The following is a 25,081-nucleotide window of genomic DNA, read 5'->3' on the forward strand; positions in this document are numbered from 1 at the left end:
TTATGTTGTATATACAAAACAGGACATGCACACTTTAACCAACCCATCATTTCAGTGACAGGGTCTGCCACACGACTATGACTGATATGACGGGTTGGTTTGGACCCCCCCAAAAAAGAAGCAATTAATCTCTCCTTGCACAAACTGGCTCTACAGAGGCAAGATGTCCACCTCATCATCACCCTCCGATATATCACCGTGTACATCCCCCTCCTCACAGATTATCAATTCGTCCCCACTGGAATCCACCATCTCAGCTCCCTGTGTACTTTGTGGAGGCAATTGCTGCTGGTCAATGTCTCCGCGGAGGAATTGATTATAATTCATTTTAATGAACATCATCTTCTCCACATTTTCTGGATGTAACCTCGTACGCCGATTGCTGACAAGGTGAGCGGCGGCACTAAACACTCTTTCGGAGTACACACTTGTGGGAGGGCAACTTAGGTAGAATAAAGCCAGTTTGTGCAAGGGCCTCCAAATTGCCTCTTTTTCCTGCCAGTATAAGTACGGACTGTGTGACGTGCCTACTTGGATGCGGTCACTCATATAATCCTCCACCATTCTATCAATGTTGAGAGAATCATATGCAGTGACAGTAGACGACATGTCCGTAATCGTTGTCAGGTCCTTCAGTCCGGACCAGATGTCAGCATCAGCAGTCGCTCCAGACTGCCCTGCATCACCGCCAGCGGGTGGGCTCGGAATTCTGAGCCTTTTCCTCGCACCCCCAGTTGCGGGAGAATGTGAAGGAGGAGATGTTGACAGGTCGCGTTCCGCTTGACTTGACAATTTTGTCACCAGCAGGTCTTTCAACCCCAGCAGACTTGTGTCTGCCGGAAAGAGAGATCCAAGGTAGGCTTTAAATCTAGGATCGAGCACGGTGGCCAAAATGTAGTGCTCTGATTTCAACAGATTGACCACCCGTGAATCCTTGTTAAGCGAATTAAGGGCTCCATCCACAAGTCCCACATGCCTAGCGGAATCGCTCCGTGTTAGCTCCTCCTTCAATGTCTCCAGCTTCTTCTGCAAAAGCCTGATGAGGGGAATGACCTGACTCAGGCTGGCAGTGTCTGAACTGACTTCACGTGTGGCAAGTTCAAAGGGCATCAGAACCTTGCACAACGTTGAAATCATTCTCCACTGCGCTTGAGACAGGTGCATTCCACCTACTATATCGTGCTCAATTGTATAGGCTTGAATGGCCTTTTGCTGCTCCTCCAACCTCTGAAGCATATAGAGGGTTGAATTCCACCTCGTTACCACTTCTTGCTTCAGATGATGGCAGGGCAGGTTCAGTAGTTTTTGGTGGTGCTCCAGTCTTCTGTACGTGGTGCCTGTACGCCGAAAGTGTCCCGCAATTCTTCTGGCCAACGTCAGCATCTCTTGCACGCCCCTGTCGTTTTTTAAAAAATTCTGCACCACCAAATTCAAGGTATGTGCAAAACATGGGACGTGCCCATATTTAATGCACACACAATATTGCTGGCGTTGTCCGATGCCACAAATCCACAGGAGAGTCCAATTGGGGTAAGCCATTCCGCGATGATCTTCCTCAGTTGCCGTAAGAGGTTTTCAGCTGTGTGCGTATTCTGGAAAGCGGTGATACAAAGCGTAGCCTGCCTAGGAAAGAGTTGGCGTTTGCGAGATGCTGCTACTGGTGCCGCCGCTGCTGTTCTTGCGGCGGGAGTCCATACATCTACCCAGTGGGCTGTCACAGTCATATAGTCCTGACCCTGCCCTGCTCCACTTGTCCACATGTCCGTGGTTAAGTGGACATTGGGTACAACTGCATTTTTTAGGACACTGGTGAGTCTTTTTCTGACGTCCGTGTACATTCTCGGTATCGCCTGCCTAGAGAAGTGGAACCTAGATGGTATTTGGTAACGGGGGCACACTGCCTCAATAAATTGTCTAGTTCCCTGTGAACTAACGGCGGATACCGGACGCACGTCTAACACCAACATAGTTGTCAAGGCCTCAGTTATCCGCTTTGCAGTAGGATGACTGCTGTGATATTTCATCTTCCTCGCAAAGGACTGTTGAACAGTCAATTGCTTACTGGAAGTAGTACAAGTGGGCTTACGACTTCCCCTCTGGGATGACCATCGACTCCCAGCGGCAACAACAGCAGCGCCAGCAGCAGTAGGCGTTACACGCAAGGATGCATCGGAGGAATCCCAGGCAGGAGAGGACTCGTCAGAATTGCCAGTGACATGGCCTGCCGGACTATTGGCATTCCTGGGGAAGGAGGAAATTGACACTGAGGGAGTTGGTGGGGTGGTTTGCGTGAGCTTGGTTACAAGAGGAAGGGATTTACTGGTCAGTGGACTGCTTCCGCTGTCACCCAAAGTTTTTGAACTTGTCACTGACTTATTATGAATGCGCTGCAGGTGACGTATAAGGGAGGATGTTCCGAGGTGGTTAACGTCCTTACCCCTACTTATTACAGCTTGACAAAGGGAACACACGGCTTGACACCTGTTGTCCGCATTTCTGGTGAAATACCTCCACACCGAAGAGCTGATTTTTTTGGTATTTTCACCTGGCATGTCAACGGCCATATTCCTCCCACGGACAACAGGTGTCTCCCCGGGTGCCTGACTTAAACAAACCACCTCACCATCAGAATCCTCCTTGTCAATTTCCTCCCCAGCGCCAGCAACACCCATATCCTCCTCATCCTGGTGTACTTCAACACTGACATCTTCAATCTGACTATCAGGAACTGGACTGCGGGTGCTCCTTCCAGCACTTGCAGGGGGCGTGCAAATGGTGGAAGGCGCATGCTCTTCACGTCCAGTGTTGGGAAGGTCAGGCATCGCAACCGACACAATTGGACTCTCCTTGTGGATTTGGGATTTCGAAGAATGCACAGTTCTTTGCTGTGCTGCTTTTGCCAGCTTGAGTCTTTTCATTTTTCTAGCGAGAGGCTGAGTGCTTCCATCCTCATGTGAAGCTGAACCACTAGCCATGAACATAGGCCAGGGCCTCAGCCGTTCCTTGCCACTCCGTGTCGTAAATGGCATATTGGCAAGTTTACGCTTCTCCTCCGACAATTTTATTTTAGGTTTTGGAGTCCTTTTTTTTCTGATATTTGGTGTTTTGGATTTGACATGCTCTGTACTATGACATTGGGCATCGGCCTTGGCAGACGACGTTGCTGGCATTTCATCGTCTCGGCCATGACTAGTGGCAGCAGCTTCAGCACGAGGTGGAAGTGGATCTTGATCTTTCCCTAATTTTGGAACCTCAACATTTTTGTTCTCCATATTTTAATAGGCACAACTAAAAGGCACCTCAGGTAAACAATGGAGATGGATACTAGTATACAATTATGGACTGCCTGCCGAGTGCAGACACAGAGGTAGCCACAGCCGTGAACTACCGTACTGTACTGTGTCTGCTGCTAATATAGACTGGTTGATAAAGAGATAGTATACTCGTAACTAGTATGTATGTATAAAGAAAGAAAAAAAACCCACGGTTAGGTGGTATATACAATTATGGACGGGCTGCCGAGTGCCGACACAGAGGTAGCCACAGCCGTGAACTACCGCACTGTACTGTGTCTGCTGCTAATATAGACTGGTTGATAAAGAGATAGTATACTCGTAACTAGTATGTATGTATAAAGAAAGAAAAAAAAACCACGGTTAGGTGGTATATACAATTATGGACGGGCTGCCGAGTGCCGACACAGAGGTAGCCACAGCCGTGAACTACCGCACTGTACTGTGTCTGCTGCTAATATATAGACTGGTTGATAAAGAGATAGTATACTCGTAACTAGTATGTATGTATAAAGAAAGAAAAAAAAACCACGGTTAGGTGGTATATACAATTATGGACGGGCTGCCGAGTGCCGACACAGAGGTAGCCACAGCCGTGAACTACCGCACTGTACTGTGTCTGCTGCTAATATAGACTGGTTGATAAAGAGATAGTATACTCGTAACTAGTATGTATGTATAAAGAAAGAAAAAAAAAACCACGGTTAGGTGGTATATACAATTATGGACGGGCTGCCGAGTGCCGACACAGAGGTAGCCACAGCCGTGAACTACCGCACTGTACTGTGTCTGCTGCTAATATATAGACTGGTTGATAAAGAGATAGTATACTCGTAACTAGTATGTATGTATAAAGAAAGAAAAAAAAACCACGGTTAGGTGGTATATACAATTATGGACGGGCTGCCGAGTGCCGACACAGAGGTAGCCACAGCCGTGAACTACCGCACTGTACTGTGTCTGCTGCTAATATAGACTGGTTGATAAAGAGATAGTATACTCGTAACTAGTATGTATGTATAAAGAAAGAAAAAAAAACCACGGTTAGGTGGTATATACAATTATGGACGGGCTGCCGAGTGCCGACACAGAGGTAGCCACAGCCGTGAACTACCGCACTGTACTGTGTCTGCTGCTAATATAGACTGGTTGATAAAGAGATAGTATACTCGTAACTAGTATGACTATAAAGAAAGAAAAAAAAACCACGGTTAGGTGGTATATACAATTATGGACGGGCTGCCGAGTGCCGACACAGAGGTAGCCACAGCCGTGAACTACCGCACTGTACTGTGTCTGCTGCTAATATATAGACTGGTTGATAAAGAGATAGTATACTCGTAACTAGTATGTATGTATAAAGAAAGAAAAAAAAACCACGGTTAGGTGGTATATACAATTATGGACGGGCTGCCGAGTGCCGATACAGAGGTAGCCACAGCCGTGAACTACCGCACTGTACTGTGTCTGCTGCTAATATAGACTGGTTGATAAAGAGATAGTATACTCGTAACTAGTATGTATGTATAAAGAAAGAAAAAAAAACCACGGTTAGGTGGTATATACAATTATGGACGGGCTGCCGAGTGCCGACACAGAGGTAGCCACAGCCGTGAACTACCGCACTGTACTGTGTCTGCTGCTAATATAAAGACTGGTTGATAAAGAGATAGTATACTCGTAACTAGTATGTATGTATAAAGAAAGAAAAAAAAACCACGGTTAGGTGGTATATACAATTATGGACGGGCTGCCGAGTGCCGACACAGAGGTAGCCACAGCCGTGAACTACCGCACTGTACTGTGTCTGCTGCTAATATATAGACTGGTTGATAAAGAGATAGTATACTCGTAACTAGTATGTATGTATAAAGAAAGAAAGAAAAACCACGGTTAGGTGGTATATACAATTATGGACGGGCTGCCGAGTGCCGACACAGAGGTAGCCACAGCCGTGAACTACCGCACTGTACTGTGTCTGCTGCTAATATAGACTGGTTGATAAAGAGATAGTATACTCGTAACTAGTATGTATGTATAAAGAAAGAAAAAAAAACCACGGTTAGGTGGTATATACAATTATGGACGGGCTGCCGAGTGCCGACACAGAGGTAGCCACAGCCGTGAACTACCGCACTGTACTGTGTCTGCTGCTAATATAGACTGGTTGATAAAGAGATAGTATACTCGTAACTAGTATGTATGTATAAAGAAAGAAAAAAAAACCACGGTTAGGTGGTATATACAATTATGGACGGGCTGCCGAGTGCCGACACAGAGGTAGCCACAGCCGTGAACTACCGCACTGTACTGTGTCTGCTGCTAATATAGACTGGTTGATAAAGAGATAGTATACTCGTAACTAGTATGACTATAAAGAAAGAAAAAAAAACCACGGTTAGGTGGTATATACAATTATGGACGGGCTGCCGAGTGCCGACACAGAGGTAGCCACAGCCGTAAACTACCGCACTGTACTGTGTCTGCTGCTAATATAGACTGGTTGATAAAGAGATAGTATACTACTAATATTATATATACTGGTGGTCAGGTCACTGGTCACTAGTCACACTGGCAGTGGCACTCCTGCAGCAAAAGTGTGCACTGTTTAATTTTAATATAATATTATGTACTCCTGGCTCCTGCTATAACCTATAACTGGCACTGCAGTGCTCCCCAGTCTCCCCCACAATTATAAGCTGTGTGAGCTGAGCACAGTCAGATATATATATACATTGATGCAGCACACTGGGCTGAGCAGTGCACACAGATATGGTATGTGACTGAGTCACTGTGTGTATCGTTTTTTTCAGGCAGAGAACGGATATATTAAATAAAACAAACAACTGCACTGTCTGGTGGTCACTGTGGTCGTCAGTCACTAAACTCTGCACTCTCTTCTACAGTATCACAGCCTCAGGTCAATCTCTCTCTCTCTCTCTCAACCCTAATCTAAATGGAGAGGACGCCAGCCACGTCCTCTCCCTATCAATCTCAATGCACGTGTGAAAATGGCGGCGACGCGCGGCTCCTTATATAGAATCCGAGTCTCGCGAGAATCCGACAGCGTCATGATGACGTTCGGGCGCGCTCGGGTTAACCGAGCAAGGCGGGAGGATCCGAGTCTGCTCGGACCCGTGAAAAAAACATGAAGTTCGTGCGGGTTCGGATTCAGAGAAACCGAACCCGCTCATCTCTATGAGATACCCGAGATTCAAACCCATTCCCTGCAGCTGTTCCTTAGCAATCTATCTAAGCCAATGTAAGGTGACTAGTGTACCTTTAAAAGCCATAAAGTGTGTGGCAGGTGCACATTAAATCTAGCAGGCAGATGATGTGTGTAACAGCAGTGAAGTAGTCAGGTTTTAAGTCTCTGTGATATTGTAGGACCTTCTTGAAGGTGGGGTACCTTGGCAATCGGTTTGCAGGCTTCCGTGCATTGGCCAATCCACTAACTAAACCCCCATCATTTATTTATTGAATTGTTGAGGATAAGTGAGCTTACTTTGTTGAGTGCTGGGTTTTCTGTGTGTATATATATATATATATATATATTCATGCAAAAAATGTTTCCACAAAAGTGGAAGGGGCACTCACTAACACACTTCACCAATATTTAGGAAAAAAAATCAGTTCCTTTTATTCACATAGTCCTTTAGATGCCATTATTGTTGACGTTTCAAACCCATGATATATTATAATGATTAATATATATATATATATATATATATAATATATTATTACTCATGCTAATAAAGCTTTTAACCAACATTTTAAATGTCCCATTGTGTTGTTTAAAGGGACAGATATCCTGTTGCAGCATGTGGACCTAGGTTCATCTTGCTGAGATTGTATAATATTACTGGCGGCCTGGACCCAGCTGGGTGTATCTTGCTGGCGGGTGCCAGGAAGAACATATAGTGCTTTTTTACTAGATCATATTCATAGATTTTTTTATTACGTGTTACAATTTTTAGTTTAGTCAGCAATATTGTACAATATGTAGGATACTCTAACTGTTGCTTCAATACTCAAACATAAGTGAAGCAGAAATCTACTGTTGGGGCTGATTCTGAGCTGGGTGGATCCCTGTGCACAGACGTGCATACAACACATGCACAGATGCAGGTTTACATATATTTACTTACGTCCATCCTATTCTGAGATGTACGGAGCAGGACAGCAGCAGGGTAGTAACAATGCGAGCGCAGGGAACCACACTGACTTTTGGGAGAGCTATGGGAGTGTCATGAAGCTGTGAGCGATTCTAAGCAATATGTGCAGGAAAGGGAAGCCTGCTTCTCTGCACTTAGCATGGGGTGGTAGTCCAGTGACGTGCGGTGAGGTGAGGCTGGTGAGGCAGAGCCTTTCCTGTCATACTAAAGTTTGTGCCAGAGGTTTGACTGTATAAAGTATATGAAAAATACAAAGAATATGTTTGAAATATCTTCTCTGCATTATTCTAATAATCGTTATAGCTAAAACTCTGGAGTAAAAAGTCTATGGCAGGTGAGGCAGTGCCTCACCTGTCTACCTTTTCCGCACATCTCTGATCTAAACTCACCAAATTTCTAGGAGTTTCTACTGCTGCACCTGTGTATAATGCCCAGATTTACGCTTTGGCTAATATATTGCATATAAATCTGGCTCTGGTGTTAGCCAGTGCCTCCTGAGCTATTTAGCTCACCGCACGTTCCTGGGTGGTACAATCAGTAATACTAATAATGACAGGTGCGACAGGTAGTGTAAAAGCAAATGGGCAGCATAGGTTTCCACTTGCAGATTCACAAATCTCTGCATTAGATTTACGGATTCCCACATTAGCATAATGTAGTAAGTAATCGTCATCAGTTACAGGACAGGAAATTTATTGGCACAGTTGTGTACTGCTGTCACTAAGAGGTCTATTTATTAATTATTGGGTTTTAGGCCTGATAATTATAATTTCTTATCGCAACAATAAGATATCATGTACTGCTGGAATGCATTAACACATCCAGGGGCAGTTCTTCATCATAGAGCACCCAGAAGGTATTATTATTATTATTATTATGACATAAATAATAAGGGTTACAGTTCTAGTTATATACTCTCCAGGAATGTAAAGGGGACTACCAAATTTGGAAAGTGGACTCTTACATTTTGGAGAGTTCTCCTGGGCTAGCCTGGAGTAGGCCATATTCTTGTATCCCAAAGTATTCCTATGTGTGATTCATTCTAAGTTTAGCTGCAGGAACTTTATCTTCTCGAATGGGACACTTGTTCTTAATTTGTTTCTCCACATGTAGATTTTAACATCTGCTAATACTCCTCAGAGGGCGGGTTGCCTTTATCCACACACACTAAATAAATGTGTCTGATGGGACAGAGGCAGACAGAGATCCGGTCTGTCTGTTCTGATTGTGTTTTATATATAATCAGAGCAATGAGGCAGCATCCTTTGCCTGCTTCTCAGATGCTGGACGCAGGCATACAGTGTATGAAAGATTGGGGATGGCAATTCACCAGTGACAGCAGTGAGCGATCGTCACACTCTAACTAGAGTCCCAGGAACAATGCACCAATCAAAGAGCAGGAGAGGGTCAGCTATATTAACCCCCCTATAAAAGTTTATATCCGCCACTGCATATTACTACTACTAATATATGTCCCAGATTTATCAAGCCTTGGAGAGTGATAAATTGCATGGTGATAAAGTTCCAACCAATCAGCTCCTGTCATTTTTTCAAACACAGCCTGTAACATGACAGTTGGGAGCTGATTGGCTGGTACTTTATCACTGTGCTATTTATCACTCTCCAAGGCTTGATAAATCTGGGCCATAATCTTCTATCAATAATATTGTGCATGCTGTTTGAAATTCTGTATATACTGAGCATGAGCTATATATTTAGTATATGAGTCACCCAATAAGTGCTTTATTAGTCCACCTGTGTGCATATTATAGTTTCTCATTTGTTGATTTCAAATTCTTATTTATTAATAGATCCTAGGATACGTTTTTTTCTGTAAATCATATTAGATCATTCATCTGTAAGTGTTTATTCATTTTAGATTTTGAATAATCCACAATGCAACTCTGAAAATATAATTCAATCCCAATCAACTACAAAGTACATTTGTCTGGTACTCATTATCTGTATCACACCTTGGAAAGAGATAAAGTGGAGAGAGAGATAAACAGACAGCCAATCAGCTCCTAACTGCCACGTTACAGTCTATGGCAGAGGTTCCCAAACTGTGTGCCGTGGCTCCCAGGGGTGCCTCGGGACACTTGCAGGGGTGCCCTGGGTTGGTGGTCCAGGACCAATTCAAATTATTCATGGTCAATATAATAGGCAAAACCAGTGCTGGTGGCTGCCAGTCATAACATATGTGGCCAAACAGAAGCAAATCTTGTCCCTCACCACACAACTGACCCTAAGGATTACATATGAAAGCGATCTACTTAATGTAATATTTCTTTCTAAATTTCTCAATAAGAAATCTTTGGCCTAGGGGTGCCGTGAAAAAAATTCTGATATTCTAGGGCGCCGTGATTCAAAAAAGTTTGGAAACCACTGGTCTATGGGGCAGATATATTACCCTGGAGATGGCATAGGGAAGTGATAAACCAGTGATAAATACAAGGTGATACACGCACCAGCCAATCACCTCCTAACTGTTAATTTACATATTGGAGCTGATTGGCTGGTGCGTGTATCACCTTGCATTTATCACTGGTTTATCACTTCCTTATGCCTTCTCCAGGTTAATACTTCTGCACCTATGTTTGAAAAATGACAGGAGCTGATTGGTTGGTACTTATCTCTCTCCAAGGTTTGATACAACTCCCCATATATAAGATGTAGTTTGGCACACTGTTTGACATTCTGATGTGCTTAATTCTTCTTGGACAAAGCTTCAAATATAGAGATGTTTCAAACCTTCTAAAGAGTGGGAAAGATGACAAATGGAGAAGTCTATCATTTTATAGAATGTATTTGATAAATGCTGTGTAGAAGTTGATGTGTTGCTATAGGCAACGTCTCCACTTCTCCACTCTTAAGAAGTCATTACAAGTTTGTTTTGTTATATGATAGCTATGCGATTGCTATTTTCTGTTTATATTTTAATTTGAATTACACAAAAGGGATATTTTAACCATAGATTAACATTAACTGTGCAGTATCTATACCATAAAGTTAATTACAATCCTGGTAATTCCAAGTTGATCGCAACAGGAAATTTTTTAGCAGTTGGGCAAGACCATGTGCACTGCAGGGTGGGGGGGGGGGGGGGGCAGATATAACATTTGCAGTGAGACTTAGATTTGGGTGGGTTATTTTGTTTCTGTGCAGGGTAAATAGTGGCTGCTTTATTTTTACACTGCAATTTAGACTGCATATTGAACTCACCACACCCAAATCTATCTCTCTCTGCACATGTTATATCTGCCTCCCCTGCAGTGCACATGGTTTTGCCCAACTGCTAACAAAGTTCCTGCTGCGATCAACTCAGAATTACCCCCAATATCTTGTCCCAAATAATAAAATCATGCAGAACCAAGATCACTACTGTGGTTAGCTTTCCACTTACCGTTGAATGCCCTTAATCTACACTGTAATTCCTTCTTTGTCCATCTTAAGTAATAATGGGGCAGATGAATTAAACTGGAGACGACATAAGTAAGTGATAAACCAGTGATATGTGCAAGGTGATAAAGGCACCAGCCAATCAGCCCCTAACTGTTAATTTACATATTGGAGCTGATTGGCTGGTGCCTTTATCACCTTGCACATATCACTGGTTTATCACTTCCTTATGCCGTCTCCAGGTTAATACATCTGCCCCAATGTTTTTGCAAACCCATGCTCTGCCAATACATTCTGACACGCACTCAAAAATAGCTTCACAACTTCTTTAAAAGGAAAACTATATAAGCTGTATTCCTCCAATTACATGTTTGTAAATTACCAGTAGTGAGCACAGACAATTGTATGGAATAATCTAACACATACAGCAGGGCTTGAGGATGCCAAACCTTTAGTATGGCTTCTGTTCTTAACAGCTGGTCTTCAATAGTGCAGAGTATTTCTTGTTCATTCAAGTCCCAGTCAGTCTTCCTATTGTAATATAAGTAATAGTTTAGAAAGACATTTCTCTGCTTTAAAACTTTCTTATACAGGTACTCGGAAACCCCTCCTGTGTGCGCACATGGTGGGGGCACTGTGGAGATTAGAGGTCATCTTGACCTGGATCTATTACAGAGTGTCAGAATTAGAGACATACAGAGACAGATACAGAAGTGAAGGTAGGTGATGTGTATAAAACTTTGAAACCACATGGTCAGCCCTTTTATCACAGTTACAGTCTACATATCACATGCTAATTCAGTCACTGAATTACACAGATGTCTGTATTTCTTACTCACTTCATATTTAGGGGATCAGAATTTCCTTAAGGCCCAGAGACCATGGCAGTGTTTTCTTTAGGCTTGGAAGCCAGAGCAACGGTAGTTGACAGATGATTATCTTGTGAGGAAGATAAACTTCCTCAGGCATGATGTGGAAAATGGGAACAGATGGGACCCCTTTGGGATTAGGTGAGGAAGATGGAATGTCTTCCAACATTACAGGTAGATCCCCTTATGATCAGAAAAAAGATGGTGTGTCCTCAGTTGGCATGTCCCCATTTTGTCATGTGGATCATGCTGCATTTAAGAAGGGACTACAAGTGATCACACAGGACATATTCTGTACATGCACAGTGCACCCACCATCAGATTTATATGTAAACCATCGCTAAAACATTCATTTGCCGGAGTTACATTTATTTCCTTGTATAATGAAATCATTTTCTTCCTTTCTATTAAAATGTTCCCACGTTTAGGAGCTACTCACCTATTATAATCCTTTAGACTTCTGAAGAACTCAACGTTACCACTATTCAAAAGTGTACTCATGCTGGGGTTCATCTCACGTTCATTGTTGCATACAGTGGAATCAGTGACATCTCTGTCTAAATTATATGTTCTCTTCGATTGGAATATGTTGAAAAATCCATGGTCATCAGTATGAACTCCATATTTATTATGTGTTCCTATAGCCTCACCACCTGGGACTTTGTCACATTTGTATCTAGTATTGAGCTCTCCATTAGCATGTAAATATAGTTTATGACCTGGTTGCCATTGATGTCCAATAGAAAATTCAGTCAGGGGCAAGCTCAACCATGGATTCAGAGATTCATATACAGAATGACTAATTGTATCGCCATTGATACCATCCGCTGTGACGGGTAGCAGCTCCTCTAGCTGTTGCTTTGCATCTTGCGTTTGTTCCTCTTCACATACAGCTTTAGTTTTACTCATCAAGAAGTGGCCTACTTTCACACCTAAAGATGCCTCTAGGGAAGATTCTGATTTATCTGGCGGTCCTGGCAATGAATTCTCTATTTTAGTGGACAAATTTAACACAGGAAATGGAGAAGCGGAAGTAATATTTTGTTTCCAAGCCATAACTTGCTGTAAGTCACTTTGCTTAACTTGCCCAGAATGGCTTGTCAGAATTTTCCACAGCAGAAGACATCTGTAAAGAGTTAATAGGGCATTTATTGTTATAGAAACACTAAATCTTAGAGACATTATAAATACAATTAAACAAGAGTGTAAATAAGGCTTCATTCAATTATGATCATTTCAAATCTGGTAAAATTGTTCATTTTCTTCAGTAGTCAAGTAGTTTAAATTATTGCAAATTTCAATTAGTATGTTCTGTGCATACATCCGTATTTGTACTGAGCATATGAGTGCAAGGTAAAATACTTTACATCATATAATTCTGTTTTCTGTAGAGCACATGTTCTCAAACTCAGTCCTCAGGACCCCAAATAGTTCACGTTTTCCAGGTCGCCTCACAAAATTGGACATTAAATAATCAGCTCCACCTGTGGATCTTTTAAAATGTATCAGTGAGTAATAAATACACCTGTGCCCCTGCTACGTGATCTGGAAAATGTGAACTGTGTGGGGTCCTGAGGACCAAGTTTGAGAACCAGTGCTGATGAGGATTACTTTGCTGTAGATATTGTAGCCCCTACAGTAAATTACATATTTTAATGTATCTATGGGGGCTACAAAGTAAAATCTGTGATTTAGGGGTGAATTAAGGGAAAAATTGTGGTGATATTGGGTGCCGCTGTTGATGTTCCAATGCCTTCGCAATTTGCTCTTACCACCCACAGTAAGTGTCCAAATTATGAAAATAGTGGCATGTCTGATAGGCAACAACTATAAAGTAAAATATTATTAAGAGATGAAAGCATCAGTATTTTTTAAATCTATTTTGTCAGAGATTACCCATCCCTCTGTGACATGACAGATAAACTCCACTAAAACAAGATGTAATAATATAGGCACCAACATTACATGAAATCTATAATTCTTCACAAAAAAACAACAACAAAGAAAAAACTACATAAAAAAACAAACAATCAATGTGGATGCAATACATAATATAAATAGACTATTCAACAGTATTATACTGTATGTTGTAGTACAGTAAATAAATTAAATAACAAAATAAATGAAAAAACATATCAGATCAGAAGTTTCTACCAAAATTAGGTGGTCATTCCGAGTTGTTCACTCGTTGCCATTTTTCGCAACGGAGCGATTAGGTGGAAAAAGCGCATGCGCATGGTATGCAGTGCGCATGCATGCGTTCAGTAATTTAACACAAAACTTAGTAGATTTACACAAGGTCGAGCAACGTTTTTTCATCGCTCGAGTGATCGTAGTGTGATTGACAGGAAGTGGATGTTTCTGGGCGGAAACTGGATGTTTTCAGGGAGTGTGCTAAAAAACGCAGGCGTGCCAGGTAAAAACGCAGGAGTGGCTGGAGAAACGGGGGAGTGGCTGGCCGAACGCAGGGCGTGTTTGTGACGTCAAACCAGGAACTGAACGGACTGAGGTGATCGCAGTCTAGGAGTAGGTCTGGAGCTACTCAGAAACTGCATGATTTTTTTTAGTAGCAGTTCTGCTAATCTTTCGTTCGCTATTCTGCTAAGTTAAGATACACTCCCAGAGGGTGGCGGCCTAGCGTTTGCAATGCTGCTAAAAGCAGCTAGCGAGCGAACAACTCGGAATGAGGGCCTTAATTCAATCGTAACTGTGCTCTGCTCTTTAAGCACAATTACCAAGTCAAGATAGTTTCCTGTAAATGTAGACAATTCACCTGTCCCTTGTGTTTCAGAGTAGCATGGTGAAATAGGAATACATACTATTTACCGGCGGAGTGGATGCTGGCTGTCAAGATACCGACAGCGGTATCCTAGCCACCAGTATTATGGCAGCGGGGCAAACGCTAGAAAGACCCTTGCGGGCACAGTGTCTCGCTGCGCTCGCTACAGGTTATATTCTCCTTCTATCAGTGATGTTGACACCCAGAGAGGGAGTAAAGCCTGTCGTGCTGGTATTCCGGCGGCGGCATTTGACCACCTGTCGGGATTTCTGCGTCGGCATTGTGACCGCCGGGATCCCGACAGGCGGTCTCGTGATTGCCTCCCGTGAAATTCTGTCATTTCTCATTCCTAGTTCACTGATTCAAAATATGGTCTCTATATATTATTTGGTTAGTCTAATAACTTGGCCCACATGCTAGAAACCACATTACAAGATATTAAATAAACTCAGGGGCGGATTTGTTTGTAAACCATCTGGAAGCAGCCCTAATGGGGACACCCTGTTGAGGGGTGAGATCTGTGAAGGGAGGCAGGATACTCCTTCTTCAGAAGCAAGAGTATTTTGCAACATTGAAACTTACAGTTTCTGTTTTCTCGGAATACGAAGCCATGACGTGCGGTGGGGTGAGGCAGGTGAGGCAGAGCGTTTCCTGTCATACTAACGTTTGCACCAGAGTTCTGACTGTATAAAGTATATGAAAAACACAAAGAATATATTAAAAATATCTTTTTTGTATTATTCTAATCATTTTTAGTCAAAACTCTGGAGTATCTTTTTTGGCACATCTCTGATCAAAACTCACCAAATGTTCAGGAGTTTATACTGCTGAACTTTTGCATAATGCCCACATGAGGCTCATATATTGTGTGCATATCTGGCTCTGGTACTAGCCAGTGCCTCCTGAGCCATTTATCTCCCTGCACGTCCCTGATATGAAGGTATACATATGGGTTCCCCCATGTAGGGTGCATCAGTGAAGCAAACTCTTTGCAATAAATGCTACCTGTAACTGTAGCAGGCAAGGCGCTGAAGCTGGTTGTGCATCATGTACATTTATAAATATTAACCATTATTTCATAATAAAGTTTCTGCAAGAAATAACCTGTAAAATGTATTGAAAGTGAAGTGTAAGCCACCGAGGGGGGCTGGCCCAGTGGGAACTGACCTGAGCTCCTGGTGGCCCAATCAGCCCCTGAAATCTTCACATCTTGTATCACAATTAGAAGACCACCTAATTAATATTACATTTTTTGCCTATATTTGAACTTCAAAATTGGCTTAGTTATATTTACAGGTAGCTTAAATGTTTTTGTCACCATAATACCATATGCCATGGTTGATTTGCAGTTTCAAGAACATTAGGAGAAGCATGTTGCTAGTTGTAGGTAACCTATTAGGTAATATATCCCAAATATATAATTATATTTATTACTATTTAAAAATGTCTGTCAAACCTTTCAGTTTTCTAAATAACTGATAACCTGTAATAGTAGAAAACATTTTTTTTTTGTTACAATCCATTGGTTCTCACCAAAAACGCTGAGATAAGTGGCATAGATAAGGATGAGCAGAGAGGCTGGTGCACACAGAAGATGGGCAGAGAGGCTGGTGCACCCAGAAGACAGACAGAGAGGCTGGTGCACACAGAAGATGGGCAGAGAGGCTGGTGCACACAGAAGATGGGCAGAGAGGCTGGTGCACACAGAAGACAGACAGAGAGGCTGGTGCACACAGAAGATGGGCAGAGAGGCTGGTGCACACAGAAGACAGACAGAGAGGCTGGTGCACACAGAAGATGGGCAGAGAGGCTGGTGCACACAGAAGATGGGCAGAGAGGCTGGTGCACACAGAAGATGGGCAGAGAGGCTGGTGCACACAGAAGATGGGCAGAGAGGCTAGTGCACACAGAAGACAGACAGAGAGGCTGGTGCACACAGAAGATGGGCAGAGAGGCTGGTGCACACAGAAGACAGACAGAGAGGCTGGTGCACACAGAAGATGGGCAGAGAGGCTGGTGCACACAGAAGACAGACAGAGAGGCTGGTGCACACAGAAGACGGGCAGAGAGGCTGGTGCACACAGAAGATGGGCAGAGAGGCTGGTGCACACAGAAGACAGACAGAGAGGCTGGTGCACACAGAAGACAGACAGAGAGGCTGGTGCACACAGAAGACAGACAGAGAGGCTGGTGCACACAGAAGATGGGCAGAGAGGCTGGTGCACACAGAAGATAGACAGAGAGGCTGGTGCACACAGAAGATGGGCAGAGAGGCTTGTGTAGACAAGGCAAGAGCAGAAAGGCTTGCACTAACAACAGAAAGGCAGGGAAAAGCTAGCACCAGATGGAGAAGTGCATTGAAGCTATTTTAGACAAGGCAAGGGCATAAAGGCTTGAACCAACAGAAAAAGGTCAGACAGTTTGGCGCATACAGGCAGTGGTGCTGAGAGAGGGGGGGGGGTGTGTGTGTACAGATTACCCAGCCTGGGAATGCCAGGGGACCCAAGCCAGAGCACACCAGTAGGTATTTTTTGGGAGGGGTAATTTATTTTCTGTATTATAAATCAGTGGCTGGGCAAGTGGCGGGTCAGGCTGCCGGGAGGAGGGATGTATGTGTGCTTCACCTGGCTGTTTGTCCCTTGTTGTGGATGTTCCTCACAGCCACTTCCAGCCGCTGCATCGCTGCTAAGATCCCGTGAGATGATGACATCATCATCTCGCGAGTCAATCTCTGCAGTTAGCTCTAGACAGCCTCTTCCGAATCAGCAGGCTCCAGGCGGCGAGCAGGGACTGGGAGGGGCAGGCATGCAGCTGGCTGAGCGTGGTCCATAGGTTTAAGAAGTGACGCAGCTCAGCTTGGTTGTAAGAATCAGCAGCAGGGCAGGTCACCTCATCGGGAGCTAGCCTGTTAGGCCTCGACACTGTGAGTTGAGAACTGTGACTGTGAGTGACAAACACAGTACTGTGGTGCTGCAGGCAACTGCTAACAATTTATAAATTCAATATAAATATCCTATAATACATGCATTCATACATTAGTGTTAGTATTAAATAAAGATAGAAAGACAGACAGACAGACAGACAGACATACTAGGAAAGAGGTAGAAAGGCTGACACAGAAGGGGCAGACTAACGAGGTTAGAGCAGACGGGGATAGGCAAAGAGTTTTATGCCTCAGTGACAAGTGCCAAGCACTGGAAATTCCCTGGTGGCCTTGGTAGATGGACGGTCATGGACCTGGCTACTCATCCGTACAACAAGAATCTAACTCTAGCTGACTTGGTGAACAGTAACAAACACAGGCTAGGTTTTGTGCACTGCTCTCCACGTTACTCCTAACTCCCCACAGTGTATTTACATAAACAAACAGACAATCCACAATACAGTTTCACAACAAGGCAATAAACACCAGATTACCTAGCACGGGGCATTCCTTATTAATGGGGCATACACACTAAGCAGGGGTTGACAACAGGGCTGTGCAGGACCGGGTGCCCTGTATGACTCAGGCTTGATGTCCACCTGACCTTGGCCAGTAACAATAAGAGTACTAGCCCCGTTGGTTTAGTTTTATTACCCACAATGGCTGCAGGCCTAGTGCCTGACAATAAAAATAAAATGCAATTACACAGGGTCTCCACTGGGGTCCTACCTGGTACATATGATCTCCACAGGTTCTTCACCTGAGGATTCCTGGAGTCTTCACAAGAGATGGGCCAACTTTGACCACCTCTGGGCTTACAGCTGTATTCACCCAGGAAGCAATGAAACTTTATTAATGGACACTGCTGCCTTCAGACTTCCAGTATCTTCGCCTCCATCAGCTCTTTGATCTTCACGTGAGTATCAGCTTTATAGATATTAATGGCCATTGTTTGCCCAGGACTTCCAGAGTCTTCTATGCTTCTGACTTCTTCACTTGTCTCTTCCTGATGCCTTTCCACCACTGAACTTCCTGACACTGCCTCGCGCTGGCTAATAAAAGCCAGCTCTAGGGGGCGAGGCAATAAGGACCGGCTGTGGCTATCTTGAGTTTGCGCAGTAGTGAGCCCTGATTTGCTCATTGATGGTGCCTTTTTCAAACAGCTGTGCCATGACTGGCTGTGCATTAATTCTTGCAGATTCAGTCCTGCTGCCTACTCAATGTGGGCGAGCGGCAGGGACCCTCCAGGATGCCCGAGGCCCATGAAGGGCCCAACCACATCCTTGGATGGGACCGGGATCGCTCTGGATACCTGGCTGCCTCCATGCCTGGGTCCTCCCACTGCACCATTCAACAGGGCCCAAATTGTTCCCAATTCAGGCCTGCCACCCTGCTCAGGGTTCCCGCGTGAACCTCTTACACAGACCAGAGATGGGCAGAGAGGCTGGCACAGACAGTGAAAGGACAGAGAGGTTGGCACAAACAGAGGATAGAGGAAGAGGATAGAATGACAAAGGCAGACATAATAACTGTGTTCAGTACAAACTCCTGAAGGAGGAGGAGTGGAGGTTGGCGTCAGGAGTCAGGCAGCAAATGATATGGCACTAAAAGACTCCTGACCACACTTGTCAACTTCCTGGGAGGGACCCAAACTTGGGGGGCGGGGGGATTGAATCACTTCATCCTAGTCCTGCCCCCACTGTTAATTTGATACAAATCACGGCTTTGAACAGCAGGGGGGCCAAACTGATGAGAATTCCAGCTACAACCTTGTCTATCAGATGTGGTTTTCGGCATGTCAGCAAGTATGCACCAAACCCAACCAAGAGAATATGTAGAAACATAGTGACAGATAAGAACTCAACAGTAGGACATTTTGTGTGAATTAAATAAAATAAAGCATCATTTGTAAATAGTGTAAAACTACCAGAAACATACCTAGATGATAAATGGACACCTTTATTCTATAGATTATCTGTAAAAAGACTGGAGAGTCGAGCAAGCTCCATCCACTCTTCAGGATTTTGTGGTGGCATCTGTGATAACAGGACACAACACTGTCTTCTCCATATAAGGCTAAAGTACACCATACTGCATTTGTCATTCTCCCTTAAAGGCAGTTGATCCCACATTGCATCTTTAAATGAAAGCCGACCCAGAACCTCATTGTGCCAATGAGAAGCCTGGAATGGCAAATAATAAGATTTTACTTACCGATAAATCTATTTCTCGTAGTCCGTAGTGGATGCTGGGACTCCGTCAGGACCATGGGGAATAGCGGCTCCGCAGGAGACAGGGCACAAAATTTAAAAGTTTGACCACTAGGTGGTGTGTACTGGCTCCTCCCCCTATGACCCTCCTCCAAGCCTCAGTTAGGATACTGTGCCCGGACGAGCGTACACAATAAGGAAGGATTTTGAATCCCGGGTAAGACTCATACCAGCCACACCAATCACACTGTACAACTTGTGATCTGAACCCAGTTAACAGTATGACAAACGTAGGAGCCTCTGAACAGACGGCTCACAACAATAACAACCCGATTTTTTTGTAACAATAACTATGTACAAGTATTGCAGACAATCCGCACTTGGGATGGGCGCCCAGCATCCACTACGGACTACGAGAAATAGATTTATCGGTAAGTAAAATCTTATTTTCTCTGACGTCCTAGTGGATGCTGGGACTCCGTCAGGACCATGGGGATTATACCAAAGCTCCCAAACGGGCGGGAGAGTGCGGATGACTCTGCAGCACCGAATGAGAGAACTCCAGGTCCTCCTTAGCCAGGGTATCAAATTTGTAGAATTTTACAAACGTGTTCTCCCCTGACCACGTAGCTGCTTGGCAGAGTTGTAATGCCGAGACCCCTCGGGCAGCCGCCCAAGATGAGCCCACCTTCCTTGTGGAATGGGCCTTGACAGATTTAGGCTGTGGCAGGCCTGCCACAGAATGTGCAAGTTGAATTGTGCTACAAATCCAACGAGCAATCGTCTGCTTCGAAGCAGGAGCACCCAGCTTGTTGGGTGCATACAGTATAAACAGCGAGTCAGATTTTCTGACTCCAGCCGTCCTTGAAATATATATTTTCAATGCTCTGACAACGTCCAGCAACTTGGAATCCTCCAAATCGCTAGGAGCCGCAGGCACCACAATAGGCTGGTTCAGGTGAAACGCTGAAACCACCTTAGGCAGAAAGTGAGGACGCGTCCGCAGTTCTGCCCTGTCCGAATGGAAAATCAGATATGGGCTTTTATACGATAAAGCCGCCAATTCTGACACTCTCCTGGCTGAAGCCAGGGCCAGTAGCATGGTTACTTTCCATGTAAGATATTTCAAATCCACCGATTTGAGTGGCTCAAACCAATGGGATTTGAGAAAATCCAAAACTACATTAAGATCCCACGGTGCCACTGGGGGCACAACCGGGGGCTGTATATGTAGTACTCCTTTTACAAAAGTCTGGACTTCAGGAACTGAAGCCAATTCTTTCTGGAAGAAAATCGACAGGGCCGAAATTTGAACCTTAATGGACCCTAATTTGAGGCCCATAGACAATCCTGTTTGCAGGAAATGTAGGAATCGACCCAGTTGAAATTCCTCCGTCGGGGCCTTCCTGGCCTCACACCACGCAACATATTTTCTCCAAATGCGCTGATAATGTTGTGCAGTCACCTCCTTCCTGGCTTTTACCAGGGTAGGGATGACCTCTTCCGGAATGCCTTTTTCCCTTAGGATTCGGCGTTCAACCGCCATGCCGTCAAACGCAGCCGCGGTAAGTCTTGGAATAGACACGGTCCCTGCTGAAGCAGGTCCCGTCTTAGAGGTAGAGGCCACGGATCTTCCGTGAGCATCTCCTGAAGTTCCGGGTACCAAGTTCTTCTTGGCCAATCCGGAGCCACGAGTATCGTTCTTACTCCCCTTTGCCGTATAATTCTCAGTACTTTTGGTATGAGAGGCAGAGGAGGAAACACATACACTGACTGGTACACCCATGGTGTTACCAGAGCGTCTACAGCTATTGCCTGAGGGTCTCTTGACCTGGCGCAATACCTGTCCAGTTTTTTGTTGAGGCGGGACGCCATCATGTCCACCATTGGTCTTTCCCAATGGACCACAATCATGTGGAAGACTTCTGGATGAAGTCCCCACTCTCCCGGGTGCAGATCGTGTCTGCTGAGGAAGTCTGCTTCCCAGTTGTCCACTCCCGGGATGAACACAGCTGACAGTGCTAACACATGATTTTCTGCCCAGCGGAGAATCCTTGCAGCTTCTGCCATTGCCCTCCTGCTTCTTGTGCCGCCCTGTCTGTTTACGTGGGCGACTGCCGTGATGTTGTCCGACTGAATCAACACCGGCTGACCCTGAAGCAGAGGTTTTGCCAGGCTTAGAGCATTGTAGATTGCTCTTAGCTCCAGTATATTTATGTGAAGAGACGTCTCCAGGCTTGACCACACGCCCTGGAAGTTTCTTCCCTGTGTGACCGTTCCCCAGCCTCTCAGGCTGGCATCCGTGGTCACTAGGACCTAGTTCTGTATGCCGAATCTGCGGCCCTCTAACAGATGAGCACTCTGCAACCACCATAGCAGAGACACTCTTGTCCTTGTGGACAATTTTATCCGCTGATGCATCTGCAGATGCGATCCGGACCATTTGTCCAGCAGATCCCACTGAAAAGTTCGTGCATGGAATCTGCCGAATGGAATCGCTTCGTAAGAAGCTACCATTTTTCCCAGGACTCTTGTGCATTGATGCACAGATACTTTTCCTGGTTTTAGGAGGTTCCTGACTAGATCGGATAACTCCCTGGCTTTCTCCTCCGGAAGAAATACCTTTTTCTGAACAGTGTCCAGAATCATCCCTAGGAACAACAGACGTGTCGTCGGGATCAGTTGGGATTTTGGAAAATTCAGAATCCACCCGTGTTGTTGGAGCACTACTTGGGTTAGTGCTACTCCGACCTCCAGCTGTTCTCTGGATCTTGCCCTTATCAGGAGATCGTCCAAGTAAGGGATAATTAAGACGCCTTCTCTTCGAAGAAGGATCATCATTTCGGCCATTACCTTGGTAAAGACCCGGGGTGCCGTGGACAATCCAAACGGCAGCGTCTGAAACTGATAATGACAGTTTTGGACCACGAACCTGAGGTACCCTTGGTGTGAAGGACAAATTGGAACATGAAGGTAAGCATTCTTGATGTCCAAGGACACCATAAAATCCCCTTCTTCCAGATTCGCTATCACTGCTCTGAGTGACTCCATCTTGAACTTGAATTTTTGTATGTACAGGTTCAGAGATTTTAGATTTAGAATCGGTCTTACCGAGCCGTCCGGCTTCGGTACCACAAATAGCGTGGAGTAATACCCCTTTTCCTGTTGTAGGAGGGGTACCTTGACTATCACCTGCTGAGAATACAGCTTGTGAATGGCCTCCAATACCGTCGCCCTGTCGGAGGGAGACGTTGGCAAAGCAGATTTTAGGAAACGGCGAGGAGGGGACTTCTCGAATTCCAACCTGTAACCCTGAGATACTACCTGCAGGATCCAGGGGTCCACCTGCGAGTGAGCCCACTGTGCGCTGAAATGTTTGAGGCGACCCCCCACCGCCCCTGAGTCTGCTTGTAAGGTCCCAGCGTCATGCTGACGCCTTTGTAGAAGCCGGGGAGGGCTTCTGCTCCTGGGAAGGAGCTGCTTGTTGCAGTCTCTTACCCTTTCCTTTGCCTCGGGGCAAATAGGAATGTCCTTTTGCTCGTTTGTTCTTATAGGAACGAAAGGACTGCGGCTGAAAAGCCTGCGGCTTTTTCTGCTGGGAGGTGACCTGGGGTAAAAAGGTGGATTTTCCGGCCGTTGCCGTGGCCACCAGATCCGATAGACCGACCCCAAATAATTCCTCCCCCTTATACGGCAATACTTCCATATGTCGTTTGGAATCCGCATCACCTGACCACTGGCGCGTCCATAAACTTCTTCTGGCAGATATGGACATCGCACTTACTCTTGATGCCAGAGTGCAAATATCTCTCTGTGCATCTCGCATATAAAGAAATGCATCCTTTAACTGCTCTATGGTCAGTAAAATACTGTCCCTATCCAGGGTATCAATATTTTCAGACAGTGACTCCGACCAAGCCACGCCAGCACTGCACATCCAGGCTGAGGCGATTGCTGGTCTCAGTATAACACCCGTATGTGTGTATATACTTTTTAATGTATTCTCCAGCCTCCTATCAGCTGGATCCTTGAGGGCGGCCGTATCAGGAGACGGTAACGCCACTTGCTTTGATAAGCGTGTGAGCGCCTTATCCACCCTAGGAGGTGTTTCCCAGCGCGCCCTAACCTCTGGCGGGAAAGGGTATAATGCCAATAACTTCTTTGAAATTAGCAGTTTTCTATCTGGGGTAACCCACGCTTCATCACACACTTCATTCAGTTCCTCTGATTCAGGAAAAACTATCGGTAGTTTTTTCACACCCCACATAATACCCCTTTTTGTGGTACTTGCAGTATCAGAGATATGCAAAGCCTCCTTCATTGCCGTGATCATATAACGTGTGGCCCTACTGGAAAATACGTTTGTTTCTTAACCGTCGACACTGGATTCAGTGTCAGTGTCTGGGTCTGTGTCGACCGACTGAGGTAAAGGGCGTTTTACAGCCCCTGACGGTGTCTGAGACGCCTGGACAGGTACTAACTGGTTTGCCGGCTGTCTCATGTCGTCAACCGACTTTTGTAGCGTGCTGACACTATCCCGTAATTCCATAAACAAAGCCATCCATTCTGGTGTCGACTCCCTAGGGGGTGACATCACCATTACAGGCAATTGCTCCACCTCCACGCCAACATCGTCCTCATACATGTCGACACACACGTACCGACACACAGCAGACACACAGGGAATGCTCTGATAGAAGACAGGACCCCACTAGCCCTTTGGGGAGACAGAGGGAGAGTTTGCCAGCACACACCCAAGCGCTATAAATATATATAGGGACAACCTTAATAAGTGTGTTCCCTTTATAGCAGCTCAAATATTATAAATATCGCCAATAAGTGCCCCCCCTCTCTGTTTTTACCCTGTTTCTGTAGTGCAGTGCAGGGGAGAGTCCTGGGAGCCTTCCTCGCAGCGGAGCTGGGCAGGAAAATGGCGCTGTGTGCTGAGGAGAATAGGCCCCGCCCCCTTTTCGGCGGGCTTCTTCTCCCGTTTTTTTTGGAACCTGGCAGGGGTTAAATACATCCATATAGCCCCAGGGGCTATATGTGATATATTTTAGCCAGAATAGGTATATTACATTGCTGCCCAGGGCGCCCCCCCCAGCGCCCTGCACCCTCAGTGACCGCTGGTGTGAAGTGTGCGGAGAGCAATGGCGCACAGCTGCAGTGCTGTGCGCTACCTCATGAAGACTGAGACGTCTTCTGCCGCCGGTTTCTGGACCTCTTCTCTATTCGGCATCTGCAAGGGGGTCGGCGGCGCGGCTCCGGTGACCCATCCAGGCTGTACCTGTGATCGTCCCTCTGGAGCTAGTGTCCAGTAGCCTAAGAAGCAAATCCATCCTGCACGCAGGTGAGTTCACTTCTTCTCCCCTAAGTCCCTCGTTGCAGTGAGCCTGTTGCCAGCAGGACTCACTGAAAATAAAAAACCTAACA

General features: G+C 45.2%; 1 protein-coding gene across 3 annotated transcripts in view; it reads right to left on the reverse strand.

Annotated features, from left to right (window-relative positions):
* The window catches only part of LOC134909734 (uncharacterized), a 79,651-nt gene that overhangs the window by 11,132 nt on the left and 43,438 nt on the right, over window positions 1-25,081 (reverse strand). For 2 of the 3 annotated variants that reach the window (XM_063916942.1, XM_063916941.1), the window contains 2 exons: window positions 12,176-12,862; window positions 11,317-11,398 (listed from right to left, as the gene is read on the reverse strand). In XM_063916942.1, coding sequence (XP_063773012.1) covers window positions 11,317-11,398; window positions 12,176-12,792 — 699 coding nt within the window. In that variant the 5' untranslated portion in view covers window positions 12,793-12,862. Of the gene's footprint in view, window positions 1-11,316; window positions 11,399-12,175; window positions 12,863-15,097; window positions 15,199-25,081 lie in introns of all 3 variants that reach the window. The other variant, XM_063916939.1, reaches the window with a different exon arrangement.

This window comes from Pseudophryne corroboree, chromosome 4 (assembly GCF_028390025.1).
Source record: "Pseudophryne corroboree isolate aPseCor3 chromosome 4, aPseCor3.hap2, whole genome shotgun sequence".
Taxonomy (NCBI): Eukaryota; Metazoa; Chordata; class Amphibia; order Anura; family Myobatrachidae; genus Pseudophryne; species Pseudophryne corroboree.